The 20,570-nt window shown below is 31.5% G+C and overlaps 1 protein-coding gene across 1 annotated transcript; it reads right to left on the bottom strand.

Moving 5' to 3' along the window:
- Positions 1–17,424: 17,424 nt before the first annotated feature.
- LOC127721851 (toll-like receptor 3) lies at positions 17,425–19,764 on the bottom strand. Its single transcript, XM_052228656.1, has one exon. It carries the CDS (start codon positions 19,665–19,667, stop codon positions 17,625–17,627), a length of 2,043 nt encoding a protein of 680 aa, XP_052084616.1. The 5' UTR covers positions 19,668–19,764; the 3' UTR covers positions 17,425–17,624.
- Between the last annotated feature and the right edge of the window lie 806 nt (positions 19,765–20,570).

The following is a 20,570-nucleotide window of genomic DNA, read 5'->3' as shown; positions in this document are numbered from 1 at the left end:
GAAAATGAACATAAATGTTATAGAAATACAATTAACACTGTCAAGAACAAGCTATAAATCGTGTATATTAAATATGAATATAATGTGGTTTCTTTAACATACTCTTTATGCAGAAGAAAGCAAATCAGACTGCTGACTTTCTCTGTTGAATTGTTTCACATTTTGTCATATGGTGCTTTGTATAGTTTACATTACTGTAAGATATTTGCTCATCGATGAATGCAGTCAGTTGACTAGTAGTTTCACATCCTTGATTTTGGTATTTGGTGAATACTTGTTGTCGTCTTATAGACTATCATATCAAAACTCCTTAAGTTTACATTTACTATTTCTTTACGAACACAAATAAACATTTAATTTCCATGCAGGTATGTATTAAAGATAATGATGCATATATTTGCTGCCGATTCAAGTGTCATAACATGTGTTTCGTAAATGACGTTTTTAGTTCGATAGTTTGGGAAACAAAATACAAAACTACAATTTTTGATAGGGTCCAAGAAACATCTATAAAGATGGCGTAATAATATTGTAATCCTTTTTTGAAATGTTTTCAGATTGTGGCAATAGGAATAATGGCTGCTCCCTTTTCAAAGCAGTTGCCATACTGAAACACATTTATAAATGAAAATATATCAGGGAGTTCTAGACTTTCCCTAATATGAACTTTTTCCCATTGTCTTTAAGGCAAAGTAAGCGAAGTTTTGACAAGGATAAGTAAGACAAGGTTAGAGCAGGATAAATAAGCGAAGATTAGACAAGGATAAGAAAGCGAAGGTTAGACAAGGATAAGTAAGCGAAGGTTAGACTTACCGCCAAATGTACGACTGGTATGTAGGAGATTCGAACCAGATACATAGACAAAATCCGTATGACAGCATCCGGACTGATCGACTTTACACTCTTGAGTCGAATTTATATAAGTAATCTCGCAGCATCTGTCACTGAATTTCACACAGAATACTGCACATTGACTTTCAGACATTCTCCCAAGTACTGTGAGATCCACTGACCGAATTTTCTTATTCTTTTCTACTCTAAAGTATTCTTTTCTCGTCTGATACTTTACAACAGCAAACTTCGCACTTTGAAATAGGAAGCTACATATCAAACCGATAACATATACTTGCATGTCGGAAACAACAAAAACATCTATATAAATTGAATAAGTTTAAAACTTTTAAACAAATACTGAACAGCATTTACATTTAAATTTGCAATTAATGTATCTCCCGTTTTGAATCAAGACAACTTGCTTTTAAACACGATAGCTGCAGATTCATTTAAAATGTATGCACACACTTAATATTTGTCATAGGTCTCCGGAGCTAAATCTCATTTTAAATTAGAATGTTCAACGTCCCTAAACATCAATTGATTACAGAGATAATGCTTGTTGTAGTTATATTGAACACATTTTAAGTTTGCTGAAGTCCCGATTGAATTTTTAGATAAACAAAGCAGTTATATAAAGCATTTCAATAATTAATACGTATAAATTCAAATATTGATCATGTTAATGATGAATAACTTTTTTATTCTTATTTTTTCTGTGTTTTATTATTGTTTTAATCAATAATAAGGATTTTCTTATCCCAGGCATATAATCTTAGCCGTATTTGGCACAACTTTTTGAAACTTTTGGTCCTCAATGCTCTTCAATTTCGTACTTGTTTTTGGCCTTCGAACATTTTTTTATCTGAGCGTCACTGATGGGTCTTATGTAGACGAAATGCGCGTCTGGCGTATTAAATTATAAGCCTGGTACCTTTTGATAGCTATTATTTGTGTGTATCTCTGTCCTGTATGTTCTCCTATTTATTTGTATTGTAGTCCTGTCATGAATTCTTGTCATTTTAATGTTTAATTTAACATTGCAATAAAAGCGGGAGGTTTGGCTAGCCACAAAACCAGGTTCAACCCAACATTTTTTCTTAAAATGTCCTGTACCAAATCAGGAAAATTGCCATTGTTATATTATAGTTCGTTTATGTATGTGTTGCATTTGAATGTTGAGTTTCTGTTGTGTCGTTGTGCTCCTCTTATATTTGATGTGTTTCCCTCAGTTTTAGTTTGTAATCGGGATTTGTTTTTTTCTCAATCGATTTATGAATTTCGAATAGCGGTATACTACTGTTGCCTTAATTAATCACCTGTATTTTTTTCACTGTATGTCAACGAATGTGAAATGGCTTTTATAAATAGTGACTCTATTCCTTATGACGTAAAGGAACTAAATTCATGTTTACTAATGTACGCTGACGATATGGTTATTTTTTCAGAAATTCTATCTGGTATACAAACTTTACTTGATACTTTGTATGAATATACCTCCAAATGGTCACTTAGTGTTAATATAGCAAAAATGAAAATTGTTGTTTTCATAAAGGGTGGAAAAATACATGACAATAAAAAACGGTTATAATAACCAGGAAATAGAAATTGTAGATAAGTTTAGCTAGCTTGCATTGGTGTATTGTTAAATCTTAATGGCAAATATCATCTGTTTCAGCAGAAACTCTCAGAACAGGGTAGAAGAAATTTAAAAGATATGTATTTAAATTTTGAATTATGAAAGAAAAAAGCTATACTAGTAATGTCATGGTGTATTATGAGCTAGGTAGATTGCCATTACTGCACACCAGAAATTTAAATGTAGCATTTTTATATACTGGTTTAAGCTGCTATGTACCACAAACTGTATTTTGAAAAAAACTGTTACAGTTTTTTATATGATGATTTACAAAAATGTCCAAATATTAAGACAAATTATTTGTATTTTATTTAAAATGAGCTGCTTAGTATAGGTGTAGGTGATATTTGATATAATCAAGGTTTATTTTTAGATAGAAAGCTCGCCCGTACTTTTTACTTGAAAATCAAACAGCGCCTGTTTGATTGTCTGAAACAAGATTTTGACAGCTAACTGAGTAATTTAGTTAAATGTTCAAGTTATAGATATATGGTTCAAAATTTTGGTTTACAATATTACTTATGTAACCCAATACCAGTTATATATAAGACATGTATTACTAAAATAAGACTTGGTAGTCATGATTTAGCTATAGAATGTGGACGTATCTCTGCTACTCCAAGAAGTAATAGACTCTGTAGTTTTTGTAAAAATTAGATACATTTCATTTTAAAATGTCCCACTTTTCAAGATCTTAGATCGTATTTTATTAAACCTTATTATTGGAGAAAACCTTCTATGTATAAATATATACAATCAATGAGTTCGAATAATTTTAGAGAACGATGTAATTTGGGTAAATGTATATTTCGTGCACAAAACTTAAGATTTAACATGTTGTAATATTTTTCACACTACCTTTTGTTATCTATGCGTACTTACTGTGTGTAGTTTATATGTTTTATGCCTATAGTTGATATGACTTTGTAAATAAAGATTATTGTACTGTATTTCAGAATCATTATATACATTTTATCATTATCAAATACAGTAATCTAGTGTATTATTAAAGGCAATCTGATATATTGTGTTAATGAGAAGACGAAATATCTTATGATTGCCCTGAGAACATCCTTAAAATTACATATACCTATTACAATTACATAAAAAGTGTACAAGTGAAAGAAAATTATAAAATAAGTATAATAGAATGATGTAATTGCGCAAAAAAAAGTTAAAGAGAATATTTATCAATATATAATGAGATAAGTTGACATTGAAAGGGCAGTAAAATAAAACAATTCACTAAACTTAAATTTGTTCCTAGATTGAAAAATAACTCAGACAAAACGTTATATGGATAAGTATTTAAGACGTTGTCAATACAACATCTGTGTGGAAATGAGGAATATGTCGAAGAGACAAAAACCCGACCAAAGAGCAGACAACTGCCGAAGGCCACTAATTGATCTTCAACGCAGCGAGAAAATTCCGCACCCGGAGGTGGTCCTCAGCTTGCCCCTAAATAAAATTGTGTACTAGTTCAGTAAAAATGGACGTCACACTAAACTCCAAAACATATAAATGAACTAAGATTAAAAAAGTATACAAGACTAACAAAGGCCAGCGGCTCTTGACTAGGGACCGGCTGAAAAATGCGGCGGGGTTAAACATGTTTTGTGAGATCTCAACCCTCCCCCTATACTTCTAGCCAATGTAGAATAAAGAAACGCATAGCAATACGCACAGTAAAACTCAGTTCAAAAGACGTCCGAGTCCGATGTCAGAATAGGTAACAAAAGAAACTAAGCAAAATGACAATGATACATAAATGAACAAAAGACTACTAGCAGTTACTGACATGCCAGCTCCAGACCTCAATTAAACTGATTGAACGATTATGTCTTCATCATATGAAAATCAAGTACAATCCCTCCCGTAAGGGGTTTAGTATCATACCATCATAAAATATATGAGAAGAACATAACCCGTATCATACCAATAACTGGTTTTAGAATAAATGTATTTATTTTCGATGCAAAGACCCTACGAGTGAATCAATATTAATACCAAAATATGCAATCCTTAAGGAATTGACAACGGTATCGTACCTATATCCTTTCCGAATAGTCTGTTTAAATGTTTGGTTAGCTTTTGAGGTGAATGCCGACATTTTTGTGCTTTGTAAAGAATATTACCATAAAATATTGGATGTGAAATACCCGAACGTATAAGATGTCTGCATGTTGATTTATATTTACGAATGATGTCCTTGTACCGATGATAAAATTCAGTAAATGTTTTGACTAGTTTGTGATATCGAAAACCCTGGTGTAATAATTTTTCAGTAATGCAGAGATACACATATTTTTTATCGAGTAATTCTACAAAAACTACATACTGTGATAACATATCCTTAATAACAATGTATATTAGACATGTGTTAGACAAGTTCTAACCAGATAGTACTTTCATAATTCTTTCTGAAAAAACTACTGTGTTTAGATGGTCTTGGGTTAAAGATTCTAGGTTCTGAAGTAGTGTATATCTTTCTTTAGTTACAGTTTTCCCTTTATTTGTGTTCGTGCTATTATGTTTCTGTAGTCGTATGACTATTGACGAGACTCGGTATGTATGCATCCCGCTATTGTGCTTTTAGGCGTTCCTGGTGAAGGTGGGTCATGAGGTGCGATTTGGATGCATTAAATTTTAACAGTGTTGTTTGCATTTTGTTGATCCTTGTGTTTATATTTTACTTAATGTGTACTTTATTAAGAAAGTGTATATTAGATACAGGATGCACTTCCAAAACTTTTTTGTCGGCGTCTTTGTCAGTTTACTACATGTATCAACTACACAAACCTATTTATTGTCGTCCTTGTTAGATTTATTGTATGTTTGTTTGAATTTTCAAGTCAGTTGTGTTATAAGTCTGTGAAAGATGTTTACACAGTTTTGGCTTCTGAATCCCAATTGTTGTCACATTAACCTTCAATATCTGTTTGGGCTGCTGATCAAATTTCATTAGACGTTAGAAGTTTTTCTTTTACATATGTTGCAAATTATTGTAAAACTCCATTTTGCATGTTTTGGGAGAAAACACATTAATAGAACATTTTTCTTGCGAATAACTTTTAAAAATTAGTCTCTGAAAATAATCATTCAGACGACTTGCTCCGCAGCAATTAAAATAAGATACTACTTTTTGAAATTTAAAGAAAAAAAAACGTACACAGAACAAGAAAATAATTCAAAGATAACATACCTTTTTCAATATAAGTAGTAAATTACTATTGGAATCTGTTCGGAAAACCTAATTTATAATATGACTAATTGCATGTTTAGAGAGCTACTTGATGAGAAGATATGACGAATAATTTAATTAATAATGGCGGTTGAAACTTCACAATCTTTTTACTGAATTCTTTGTATAGCTCTTCCTTCTTGATATGGATATTTATCTTTTTCTATCTTAAGGATGTACTTGAGGTTTAGAAATATATGTTAGATGTTCGGACTCCTTGGTTTTTTCCTTACGATACAGGGTAATTAACCAAAATTTAGGCAGATTCTAGATTTCTTTCCTTTAGGTGTGAGACCAAAACAAGACTAATGCAAATATAAGGTAAAAGTCTGAGTCAGCCTTTTACCCACCATTTTTAAAAACCAAATATCTCGAAAAGGAACTCCATACCCTATCAATATTTTTAGATTATTTTGTTCCTTAACTAATGCTATTCCGACTTATAGTATCAATTTTAAAGTCTTGATTTTTTATTAATTTCACCTAAGTACATCCTTAATACAATTTTCTCACTAAAGGTTGAAATTCTGTAAGTATAGACAATGCAATTTCCAATATAGTATATATCTCCCCAAAAGAGGCGTGGTTTGTGAAACAGCTGTATTTACAAAGTGCAATCTATACTAACCTGCTAACATATTTTTAAATAGAAAAATCTTTAAAAACACTTTTCTCACAACAATAGTTATTTATTACAGAATCATAGCCTATAAGAAATCACTACATATGCTCTAACTCTTCTTTTACAGTACATTTTATACCCCCTACCCTGTTTCATTTTTTTTAAGAATTGGAAAGCAAGACTTTAATTAATGTCAGCTAACCCTTTGTGTATGTTTTCTGACATCAAATGCCTAGAACCTGTATGAAACTATTCTGATAACAAACTGAAAACAATTCAGAATACTATAAATGTAAATTTTAGATGTAAATCATTACAACATTCAAGATTATATAAAGTACTCAGTTTCCAATCCTGCCTCTGTCTCCAGTCCACATCTTACTGTATGCCTAGTTTTCTATAAAAGTTCCAAATTTTTGCCTCAAATAGTCAGTTCAGAAATCTAGTCACGATAATATTATCTCTTACTATATACCTAACATCAGTTGGCTAATATTTGACAAGAAGTGTTTAAACAAAGCTATATTTGCAAAAATTGTATGTATGAATTAACCACTCTGATATATGAATTCACTAAAAGTTTTATAGAACTGAGTGATGGAATCTGTTTTTAACATTAATTCAAAGCACATTTATTGGGTTTTTTTTATACAACAGACCTTTATAATAAAATCATAGCCTTTATCTGTTTTATGACCCGGGGGCTAGGTATTTTTTTTCTGATTTTTGCCCGTGGGGCCTCAAATTTGCAAAATAATTCTGCTGTTTCTGTGAATATGGAATATTTAGTACATTTTTAGGATAGAAAACACGATTGTTAGTTTATTGAGGTATTTTTTGTATCTCTTGCTTGAATTTTTTTATTCCGCCGTCCCAAGAATGCACATTCAGGTGTTACGGCTTACTTTTGGGTTTTCGACAGGACAAACACATCCCAACAATAATATTTATCAATGATCTATGAGTTTTAATGACTGCGAAGAGTAAATATAAGCACTGTTTAACAATTAAAATTACAAATGTGTATATATAATTAATTTACTTTGCATACAGAGCTTTATGTAAACTATGCAAATTGTAAACGGTGAATTTATGCTGAGTCATCATAGTAAAGGTCCAGGATTTTCTCAATTTTCATGAAATATTTATAAAATTTTATAGTTGAGTTAATTTCATTAAGACTCTGAAGATAAACCAGTTTTGGTGAAATTCTACATTTTCTCTTTTTTCAACCAATATATGTTGCAATTCTATAAATATAGAAATTGCAGTTTCCAATAGGAACTCCTTTTGCAGATAAAACTGTACCACTTTTACCAGAAAGTTTCGTAAAAATTATGTCCTACAATGGAAAGCTCATATGCACTTCTATTTTTTTTCAAAGGTTAAAATATAGGGCTGTGCCAGGTTAGTGGAGGGTTGAGCGCTCACAAACATGTTAAACCCCGCCACATTCTTTATGTGTCTGTCCCAAGTCAAAAGCCTGTTGTTCTGTGGGTGTCGTTGGTTCATGTGTGTCATATTTGTTTTTCGTTAATTTTTTTTTTTTTTATCAATTAGGCCATTAGCTTTCTTACTTGAATTGTTTCATATTTTTCATGTCAGGCTTTTATAGCCGACAATACGGTAGTGGTTTTCTCCATGTCGAAGGCTGTACGGTTGCCTATAATTGCTTACATCCACTTTATTTGAACTTTAATAGTTTTCTCATTGGCAATCATACTCATCTCCTTATTTTTATAAGGTCACATATACCTATAATGTATGTTTGGGTTGCTCACCCAATTTTGTCAATAAAACGGAACTATAAACAAGTGTCATACAAGTGGGATGTTTAGATACAGTACTTGCAAGCTTCGCGTAACTGTTTGACGGAAAGTTTACTGATCGGTGATTGACCAACGACGCAAATTTAACTAGTCCTTGAATGATTGGTGATCGATAAAATAAAGTTTATTTGACTTATCTGACGGATTTATTTGACCATTTGACAGTAAATGTCAAATTAAATGACCTGGTGTCTTTGATCTTTGGTGTGTTGACAAGTGTCTGAAGAAACTCTGACTCATATGAAAAAGGAAGAGGACGGCAAAGCCAGAGACATGAAAGATGATTTTATCTAATATTACTGAAATAAAGTTGTTTTGAAAATATATTTATTTACAGCAGTTTAGTTTATGATTTTGATTTTTTCAATGTGGTGAAATATAAATAATTCGAATTTTTCAAAAATACTAATGATTTTCTATCCCATGAGTAAATTACCTTTAAGTAGTTGTATTTGGCATAACCTTTCGATTTTTTTTATTCTCAATTCATTTCAGCTTCGTACTTAATTTCGCCTTTTTTTTACTTTTTTGGGTCGAGCGTCACTGGTGAGTTTGTTGTAGACGTGTTAATCCTGGTATCTATAATGAATTAATTTAGGTGAAATGAAAACCTCAAAAAGTCTATACAGAACAGCAGAATCATCTAAGGTCAATTTTGATGAAAGCAGTTGTGCCATTAGTTTTAGTACAAAGGAACGTAATTTTCATAATTTAAAACTCATTTATGATAATATATATAATGTTAAAGAATAAACCCGCAATTTAAAGCAAAGACCAGTAGCTACCTTTGAAATTACAATTCTCAGATTTTTTGTTTAACAGAAAAAAAATGTAACAATTCAAAATCAAACACAGGTAATTATACGCATATTCGATTTCACTTCGATTCTTTATTGCATGAAAGACAGACACAATGTAATAATTATAAATCGAAATTGCTAGTTGGTTTAAGTGACCATATAAAAGATTCTTTTTGAATAGAAAATACGAAATATTGTTCCCCTTTATCAGTTCTGAAAATCAGAAACAGAAACATAATTATATAGATATGCAGGTACAAAGACAAAAATAATTACATTAACAAATCATCACCTAGCTTAAAATTTCCAAATTTAAGTTTAATGTATATTTGCTACTTCAAATTGTCTTTTCAAAAAGTATGTCAATGCAGACGTTTTGTCATGGACTTTAATTAAACTTGCATAGGAGGTTTGAACGAGAAAATAAAAACAGGTGGGTTGTTTTGTAAATATTTTAAGTATATCATTCATAATAAAATCCGTTAAGATTTCTAATAGCTTAAGGCGAAAAAATATTTGTTACATCTTTAGATCTAAGCAACTTACATTGTATTGATCTACTTGTATAGAAAATGCGGTAAGAAATGATTTTGCTGGATTAAGTGCTTCCCCTGTCCAATTTCCCCATACCTGCTGACCAGAATTTGCCCTGTCATTACAACGATCACTCCCTTTACTTCCACAGATAATTTCTATGGCATTCAGTTCTGTTCTAACTGATAGATGTGGTCCTTCGATCTGTCAGTGAAATGCATACATTACGAATGTACTTAGGTTAAATTAAACAAATCTAGAATTTAAAATTGATACTATAAGTCAGAAGAGCATGTGTTAAGGAACAAAATAAGCTGAAAATATTGATAGGCTATTGAGCTCATTTTCGAGATATTTATTTTTTTTAAATAATGGGAAAAGGCTGCTTCGGACTTTTATCTTATATTTGCATTGGTATTATTTGGTCTCAAGTCGAAAGAAAAGAAATCTGGAATCTGCTTAAATTTTGGTAAATGACCTTTAATGAGCTATTGAATTCTTTATTGAAAAGAACAATGGGTGTTATGTGGCAAAACATTTTACCCTGTATCGCAGGAGAAAACCCAAGGGGTCCGAACAGCTGACAAAAATTCACAAACCTGACCTAAGTACATCCTTAAACGATTAATTACAAACATCTATTGTATGATCTTCTGATTTGATGTACTGATATTCATTCATGTTTGGGAACCTTGTGATTAGGTTGTTATATTTTGTCACTTGTAATATTTCTTCTTTCCCCTGCTGGTGGACTGAACTTGGTGTATTGTGAACTTAAGATGAGTTAAAGATGCTTTGTTATTGTTGTAGTAATCTCTTGGTTGTGCTTTTAGTTTTCTGTCTGAACTTTGTATACCAAACAACCTCTTTTATTCATACAAATCCCCGAGTGTAATATTAGGCACGTGGTTTTATACTTGAAAGGTACCAATAAGATATTGATACTTCTCTATTGATTAATTTGCTTGCTGTCTTTGGTGATATTTTGAGTTTTTTTTACTTCAGATTTTTATAATTTTAGATTGCCATTTAATTGGTTCGAATACTTATGATCCCCGATGAGAAATATTTTTGCACATATCGTTCATCAAACAATTTTTTAACAAGTATATTCTGAAATATGATATGTTAACCTATTATACAAACAAGAAGATGTGGTATGATTACCAATGAGACAACTCTTCACAAGAGACTAAATGATACAGAAATTAACAACAATGGGTCACCGTACGGCCTTCAACAATGAGAAAAGCCATACCGCACAGTCAGCTATACAAGACCCCGAAATGACAAATGTAAAGCAATTCAAACGAGAAAACTAACGGCCTAATTTATGTACAAATAATGAACAAAAAACAAATATATAACACAGCAACAACAAACGACAACCACTGAAATACAAGCTCCTGACTTGGGACAGGCACATACAGAATGTGGCGGGTTTAAACATGTTAGCGGGCCACTAACTCTCCCCCTGACCAGGGACAGTAGAATAACAGTACAGCATAAGAACAAACTATAAAATGCAGTTGAAAAAGGCTTAACTCATCAGATGGATACAAATATAAATACATCTATCAAAAACACAGAGTGGACGTAGCCGGATACTTGTACACCCCAACAACAAAAAGACACTAAGTAAAGATTTGAGAGTACTCGCAGTTACTTACAGTTACTTCAAAACCAATAAAAACTAATAAAAAAATCATGCATCTAAGACTAAATTATATTATGTCTGTTTGTTTTGCTCACACATTGTTGTCAAAATATTAGAGATAATTAACTAGCTAAAAACCAAATTTAATCCACCATTTTCTGCATAAGAAAATACAAGAACCAAGTCAGGAATATGTCATTTTTTTCCATTCGGTTGATGTGCTTCAGCTTTTGATTTTGCCATTTGATAAGAGCCTTTCCGTTTTGATTTTCCTTGGGGTTTGGTATTTTTGTTTTTTTCACTTTTTTTAGACGATTTGATGTTAATTTGGCTTACATTTACCGGTCATATAGTTAACCAAATAGTTATTTTATTTTGAAGTTAAATTTTGTTATGATTTTTAGTATAAAGTAAAGATAGTCATCACGTGGGTATCTGATTGTAGTCTTAACTTAAACGTTTTAGAGATAAAGATTTAACGATTATCATATAAGTATACATACTTTCATTCTGTAACCTACAGCATAATGACCTTTTCTACAAAATTCTTCATTTGCCAAAATACCAAAATATCCACCATTAGTTACAGTCAATATCGTATTATAGCCTGAAATAGGAAAAAATACCATTCCTCAAAATAGGTGGAAATTAAACAAAGAAAACAATCAATCGACATCTAGATGTCAACATACATTCCACACCTTAAATGAGATATGGCCAAAATCAACAGAAACTCTCGTAGTCCTTGCGCCGACGTTGAACGCTAGAAAAAAGAAAGAACTGCATACAAATTAGACATCAGACATTTTTTCTTGTCAATAGTATTTCAAACCTATCATTGAAAGTCCTTGCGTATTAAACAAATGTAATCATACGTATTAAAGAAAAAGAACGAAACTTCCAAAAGATTCTCAAAGAAACTGACAAAATTCCTATGTACTTAAAACAAATATTACATAAAAACAGCCTCTAACAAAGTAAAGCGTTTTCTCTTTCAGTGTATTGTCAGGTTTGTTACGGTAATTTTAAAAACAAAAGTCTTCCGATCTTTATACAGATTGCACCAGCTTTTGTATTTTTACTTAAAGGTTGCCACATTATGTCGTGACAAATTGATATATAATTCATTATTGATCATGATCAAAAGTGCAAGTTTTTTTAAACAAATTTTGAGTATTTATCAACAAAATGTTCGAGATAGACTTCCAGATACACATTTATTTGTTAGGTGATTATCGTCCGTCCATGCAAATTTTTACACAAAACAATTTTTACCCTAGAGCAATACTGTATCAAAATTGTCTTCTACATTAGTATAATGCACACAATTATACATGTTATGTTGCAGATTTATGGACTTATGTTTAATATTTGAAACATAGTTTAATTATATTAGAAAAACTTTTCATATTCAATTTCTACCAAATAATTATTCATCTTGTGAATTTTAAGAATAGAAAAGAAAAGAAATTGTGCATAAATTCATGACACAAAACAATTAAACACATGAAAACAAACTCAAAGACAAGGAAAAAAGCCCTGAACATTGCGCAAAATCTAGCCCCACTACGGGCTAAAAAAGGTGATGAGAAAAGGTTTTTCCAAAGTTGGCACATACATAAATGGAAATGTATCAGTGGATCCAAGACCTCTTCCATTATGAAAATTTTCTCATTGCCTTTACGGATAAGTAAATAAGGTTAGATTTACCGCTATATTTACGACTGGTATGTAGAAGGTTTGAACCAGATACATAGTCAAAATCCGTATGACAGCATCCGGACTGATTAAGTTTACACTCTTGAGTAGCATTTATAAAAGTAATCCCGCAATATCTGTCACTGAATGCCACACAAAATGTTGCACATTGACTTTCAGACATTCTCTCTACGGCTGTGAGATTCACTGATCTATTTTTTTTTATTCTTTTTAACTCAATAAAGTATTCTTTTCTCGTCTGATAATTTCCATCAGCCGACTATGCATTTTGTAATAGGAAGCTACATATCGAAGCGATAAGATATATTTGCATGTCTAAAACAACATAAAAATCTTTTTAAATTAAATAAGTTTCAAAGTTTTAAAACCAATACTGAACAGCATTTACATTTTTATCTATGTGATAATTGCAATTAATCTATTTGCCTTATTAATTCAAGAGAACTTGCTTTTAAACATGATAGCTTCAGTTTCATTAAAATGTTTGCACTAATTTATCATAGGTTTCCGGGGTCAAACATAAGTTAAACATTTCTCCGTCCCTAAAACATCAATTTTCCCTTTGGTATCCCTCGTCTCTCTTTGATTTCAGAGATAAGACTCGTTGTAGTTATTTTAAACACTTTTAAGTTTGCTGAAGGCTCGATTGAATTTTGAAATAAACAAAGCGGTTATATAATGCATTTCAATAATTAATACGTATGGATTCAAATATTGAAGATGATTAACATTTTATATTTATATTTTTCTTTGCGTCATCATTTACATTTTATCATTATTAAATACAGTAATCATAGTGAATTGTTAAAGGCACTCTAATATATTGTGTAAATGAGGAGACGAAATCAGTAATGATTGTTCTATAACATTCTTTTAATAACACAAAACATGTATAATTGAAAGAGAATTATAACATAAGATTAATAGAATATTTATCAGTACATTATGAGATAATGTGACAATGAAAGAAAAGTAAAATAAAACAAATTACAATACCTAAATGTGTTCATAGATTGAAACAAACTTAGACAAAACAAACGTGAAATGGATAGGTATTATAGACATAGTCAAGACAAAATGTGTGTAAAGTGTAAACTGACATTGGGTTCCAGTACCTTGCAACTATTGGACACATGTTTTGTGTTGATTTAGACAGACTATTAAACTATTGACACTTAAGCCTTAGTTGTGTTTCTTGAATTTAAGAAATAGAAAAACGTATAACACAAATGGTGAAAACAGTCACTTACCCAATTTGATAAAGTAACAATTATACAATTATGAAATCTTAAATAATATCAAAATTGTATCAACCGTTCCTGTCAATCCATGTCCAGATGGTACGTCAAATAGATAGTAAAAGTTATTCATTAATTTGGGATGATGAACCTAAAAAGATTAAGTGGGATCATCTATGTCACGAATACTACGAAGGAATATGAAAATGATGAATCAAAATAATCATGCCGGATTTTTTTATTTGCTGGATACATTTTAATGTCAGAAATTGTAATATGTATTTGTACTCGCTATTTAACAGTAGAAAAGGTCGACACAATGATTTTAATGTTTTTAATTTTTGTTATGTTTTTGTTTTCTGTTTCTAAAAGGAGGAAATTGTAAACACAATTAAAGTAGACTCCTTGATATCAATCAACGTAACTCAATTACATCACTGCAGGATATTTTGGGTTGTCTTTTTATTGAGAAAATTATAGAAAAATAATTGTAAGATATTGGATGTCGAACTGATTTTTTATTTGGACGAATTTACAAGGTATGTATTATTAACGATTTAAACAATAACGAGAAAGAGTAATAAAATTTAGGATGTATGAACGAATATGAAAAAAGACATGTTGATTTTAAGGAATAAAACAATATGAAATGTGTTTCTATTGTGTACCAAATAATCAACAATTAAACAAAGACACAAATGAATATTCTGTTCTATTATAGGCAACAAATACTCCAACAATTATAAAATAGAAGGGTACATACAACAAACACGGAGACACGTCGTAAATGGTCGACATAGAACGAGCACCATACCATGCAATACAAAATATTTTTTAAAAAAGGTACAATTATTGATAAGACAAATATTCACCGGAAATAATCATAGGTACACACTCATCTCATAGGTTAAGCTCCTAAGTTATGAATGTAAGAAAATGTCTTTCAAACGAACAATTAGATTTGAGGCTTATATATGTATATGTAATCTGTCGGTCGAGAAATTAAAATTCCATATTCTTTTTATGCATATAATTCCCTAATACGACAAATCCGTTGTTGTTAAATATTCATGTGTACAACTTACAACTTAAGGACGAATCATGTGTTGTACTTACACCATCAACACGACTGGTGCCACGTGTGATCAGAAACTGCTTATCTACCCGAGCTCCTGAGTTCGCCACTGGTTTTTGGTATATCTCATGTTGGTCAGTCTGTAGTTTTTATGCAGTGTATTGTTGACTTTTTCGTTTTTTCGTCGTTTTTCTTGTTGTTTCTTTTTTAGGGGGTGGGGGAGGGGGGGAGCGATGGCATTGTCAGTTTACCTTCGGTTTGAGTCTTAAATATTACATTGATATCTTCCGCCTTTTTTAACGGTCAGTCATCCAGATATATGAGACAGCAATCTCATGTAAGTATACAAATTAACTATTTAATGTATCCTGAGACTCATATGGTTTACTGTATACATTCAGATTTATTATTGATTTTGTCTCTAACCCTAATTGTTTGAAAGCGGCTTTCATTTTAGAAATGATAATTATTCATACTTGGAAAAAAGGGAATTATTCTTCTGTTATATTAAAACGGTCGATGCCAATTTCGTTATATCAATATAAGAGTTTCCAGAGAAATATTGTTATAAATAAAGCAAATCTGACCAGAGATGAATATGTTCATAAGGTCAAGACCTATCTGCCCTGAAAATTTCATACGCATCAGACAACCGGTTGATGGGTTGCTGTCTCAGAATTGGTAATTTTAAAGAAATTTTACAGTTTTTGGTTATTATCTTGAATATTTTAATATATAGGGATATAATAGCTGAGGACCACCTCCGGAGCGGGATTTTCTCGCTGCGTTGAAGACCCATTGGTGGCTTTCTGCTGTTGTCTGCTCTTTGGTCGGGTTGTTGTCTCTTTGACATATTCCCCATTTCCATTCTCAATTTTATAAACTGTAAATAGCAAAATTGTTCAGCAAAGTAAGATCTACAAAAAAGTAAAAAATGACCAAAATGGTCAATTACCCCTTAAGAAGTTATTGTCCGTCATAGTCGATTTTTGACAATTTTTGGTAAATTTTTGTAATCTTTTACAAAAATCTTCTCCTCTGAAACTACTGAGACAAATTTAACCAAACTTGGCCACAATCATCATTAAGTTATCTAGTTAAAAAATCTGTCAGACCCTACCAACCAATTGCAACAGGGCTGACATCGTTAAAAGTAGAACATAGGGGTAAAAAGCAAGTTTTGTCTATTATTTTTTGAACCGTTATAAATAGAGAAAATCTGAAAGTAAAAATTTGTTCAAAATAATAATAATGAGCTCTACCAATTGTCCAAATATACGTCAAAACTGTAAGACAAGTTCTTATAAGAGTAATTGCCCATAAATGACAAATTTTACGATTTTTTGCCTTTTATCATGGAAACTATGGAAACTATGTTATTTAAAGAGAAACATTTTTTTTCTGTTATGCCTCATTATGATAGATAAATCAACACTCTTAAGTGATCAGCAAGGCAAGATCTATTAATAACCCAAAGAAACTAAACAGACTAAATGATCAGTAATACAAGATCAACAAAATAGAGATTTTTGTCATGGTCTATTCTCGTCTACAATGTTAGAGAGTGAGCTTTGTTTGATATTCCCATAGACCAAGGTGAGCAACACAGGCTCTTGAGCGCCTCTAGTGTGTTTAGGGGCCAGCTGAAGCACGTCTCCGTGTGTGGGATTTTCTCGCTGTATTGAAGATCCATCGGTGGCCTTGTGCTGTTTTCCGCTCTTTTGTCGGGTTGTTGTCTCTTTGACATAATTTGATTGATTTTGGCATGCATAACTTCCGACGGCAAATATTATATGCATATTAAAGACGAAAACAAATGAATAATTAATGCAATATGTAGGCTGTGTACTGTATAACGACCGGGATGAAAGGATTGAAATTGTTTAAATAAATTCAAATGAAATAAATTGTGCTGCGGGGACCGGAAAATAAACGGTAAGCTGGTAGCTGCAATAGGAAAACAAAAATTAGATGTACATTATCACCTGATGAATCATCAAAGATCAACTTTACATTATTGAGCTTCAACATGTAGCTTAAGGGACTTGAGACTAGTAATAGAATATTCTTTGAATGTTTTTATAAATATTTTAAAAAGGATATTGTAGGATTGCAAATGAGACAACTGTCCACCAGAGACAAATTGACAAATAAGTTAGCAACAATCGGTTACCGTAGGGAAATAATAAAGCTTGTTTCATTTTGTCCAAGAAACATGGTTTAAAAGCATATATATTTGTAATTATACATGTTTTTTATTTAACAATTCAATGAAAATTATTTCATGAAGAAATCTGTATTACCAGTGACACAAATTCACAATGCATTTGAATTTAATCGTTAATCAAATAACCATCACAGTAAATACTTCAAAATGCTCACATTAAGAAATGAAAGTGTTCTAAAATTTCATATTTAGATTTGTGACAGTAATCATAACAGTGCTGTCGGTGGATGCCCCAAAGGCTTTCTTAGTGTTTCTACTGCTGCCGTCCAGAACAGTTCCTCGCCTACGCCCACTGGATATTTCAGACTTGATGCACTGTCAAGAAGGGCTCTGAGTTGATTCGTCATATGTTTAGAGTCAATATTTTTAAGCATAATCAATAAAAATACATCCCTTCCATGCCTTCGTCTTCTCTCTTGAACGACATCAACTTCCCATTGACACCATTCACTCTTCGCAAAATCATTTGATAAAATAACAACAACTTTCCATGATTTCTCTAGATAATTATTGATATTTGCAGTAATTGATTCCCCAATTTCAAAATCTCTATGATGAATGCAAAGTTTCATTCCTTCGTCTTGTTCAAGTTTTTTTAGAAATTTTTGGTGAACCCAATGGCGATCTGCATCACAATATACAACAAATGCATGATATTCGAAATCATCTGCATCCTGCAAGGGGAGATAACCTTTCCTTCTGTTGTAATTGATTCTCCACAGGTATAAATAGTTTCTAATGTTTGTTTGACACTTCATTATTATCGCAAATATCACAACTAATACCGTAGCAGACAAAAACAAAATAATCACCGTGGTATAAATAGGATTCCATGGGGGACACTCCTTAGACGAGTTAACATACTTTTGAAATAAGGTTCCATCAAGCGCGGGTGGTGCCCTACATTTGTAGAGCGATGGATAGCTAAGAAGCTTTACTTTGGTTGTTTTAATCCATTCTGTAAACCATAGCTGATCACAAGTGCATACAAACGAATTATAGCTCAAATCCAGAACTTTTAACGATCTGAGTACGCCTGCAGGGAAAGTCTTTTTATTTATAATTTTGATGAAATTATCATTCATGTTGAGGTTTCTAAGAGTCGTCATATTCCAAAATATTTCGCTTCCATCATTCCAATCTGACAATCTGTTTGAGCTTAGGGTTAATGACTCGAGTGATTTTAAGTATGGAAAGACATTTTTTGGAAGAATAAAAAGACTGACTGAGGATATTATTAAATGTTTCAGCCTTACTAAAGGTGAAAATATTTGTTGCATCTTTGTTTCGTTTTTAGGGAAAAAATTATGGTCTAAGTTTAGAAAACTTAGATTTGGTGACAAGGAAAAAAGAGTCTGTGGATTAAATTCCTCGCGATCAAAATGGAAATTTGCAACATCCATATACAGATGTGAAAGAGATGAACTATTGAACGCATAATCGTCTATTTTTTGCAAAGGAAACCCTATTTTCGAGAGTTGTACAGAATACAAAACTGGAAGGGTTACGAATATATTTGACCGAATTCTCCTCATTGGTATTCTATTTAGTAAAAGCTTCTTCAAATTTGGCAAACATAGAAAAGCTTTTATTCTTATATCCCCAATATTATTATCGCTTAAATCTAAAACTTCCAATTTTCTTACCAAACTGACATCACGTCTATCCTTCCTACACCATTCCGGAACCTTTGGGAGAAGATTTTCATTCAAACGAAAGTCTATTAGATCCTTCGGAATGCCTTTTAAATCAATATGTTCAATCTCATTTTTATTCAAAAACAGCTTTCCCAATTTTTTTAATGGTGAAAATGTCGTAAACTGTAGTTTGGAAAAACTGTTACCTCCAATTCGAACATTTCGTATTTGACTGTATGAAAAACTTGAAAACATGTCGGCTGGAAGGAAACGCCAGTTATTATTTTGAAAATATAAAGATCGAAGATTTCTTGTTTTCATTTTCCCAACGGATACCTTTATAACATTAACATCTAAATTTGGTTCTTGAAAAATACGCAAACTATCCAGAAATGTTAAATTTACAAACGCATATTCATGAATGAATGAAATTAGATTGTTATTTAATTTTAAGTCTTTCAATCTAATGGCAGTCAAATTCTGGAATCCATTTTCACCGATATGCGTCAAATTTGTTCCGCTCATTATTACAGAAGTTATAGCATCTGGAAATTGTGGAATATAATGCAAATCTCGTCCAGTACAGATAGCTTGACGTTTCTTTGACGGCATAATTGTGCATTTACAATTCTTGTGGCATTCCTTCTGCACTACATGACTTTTGGTTATATATAGGAATCCAAACGTAATCACAAATAGGATGTATATTCTCATTTCAAGAATAACCTGTAATAAAGCGAGACCGAATAATAAATGTTAGTTCGTAAGATTAAAAGATTTAGACGCTTATATATGAAAAAAATCAGAGCACAACATAACCAAAACAGACTTAAAAAAGTCTTTACATGTAATAATTTTATTTTATCTCATTGCATTTAGGAATATTTCTCAAAAAGGGAAATTTGATTAATGAAAAACACAACCAATAACTTGCCAAATTAGGCAGACATAAGCTAGTAGATAAAATGGGTCAGTTTGCCATTCATAGCAACTTATAATATAACAAGATAGAACGATATAATACAATACACAACACTTCCTAACATATTTTGTCATCGAGTAATTGTACAAAAACTAAATACTGTGATAATAGATAACATAGCATAAATATCAAAAAATATTAAATAAGTTCTAACCAGATAGTACTTAAATAATCCTGAATAAAAAATCTGCTGTGTTAAGATGGTCTAAAGTTATAGATTCTAAGTTCTGAAGTTGTGTATTTGTTTGTGTACTTAACAGTGTTCCTTTGAAATTTGTCTTCATGCTATTATGTTTCTTTTGGTCATACGACTTTTGACGAGATTAGTTATGTTTACATCCCACTATCAGGTTATGTAATTAAAGTGTTTCTATTACAGGTGGGCCCTGTGGTGATATGCGGACGCAATAGGCTTTTAAAGTGTTGTTTTCATTCTTTGTACCCTTATATTTTTATTTGACTAAAAACTTACTTTATCGAGAAAGTTTACATAATACAGTTTGTACCATCTACTACAAAAACATTTTATTCGG

This window comes from Mytilus californianus, unplaced genomic scaffold (genome assembly GCF_021869535.1).
Source record: "Mytilus californianus isolate M0D057914Y unplaced genomic scaffold, xbMytCali1.0.p SCAF_12, whole genome shotgun sequence".
NCBI lineage: Eukaryota > Metazoa > Mollusca > Bivalvia > Mytilida > Mytilidae > Mytilus > Mytilus californianus.
This window is presented reverse-complemented; position numbering and strand designations above follow the sequence as displayed.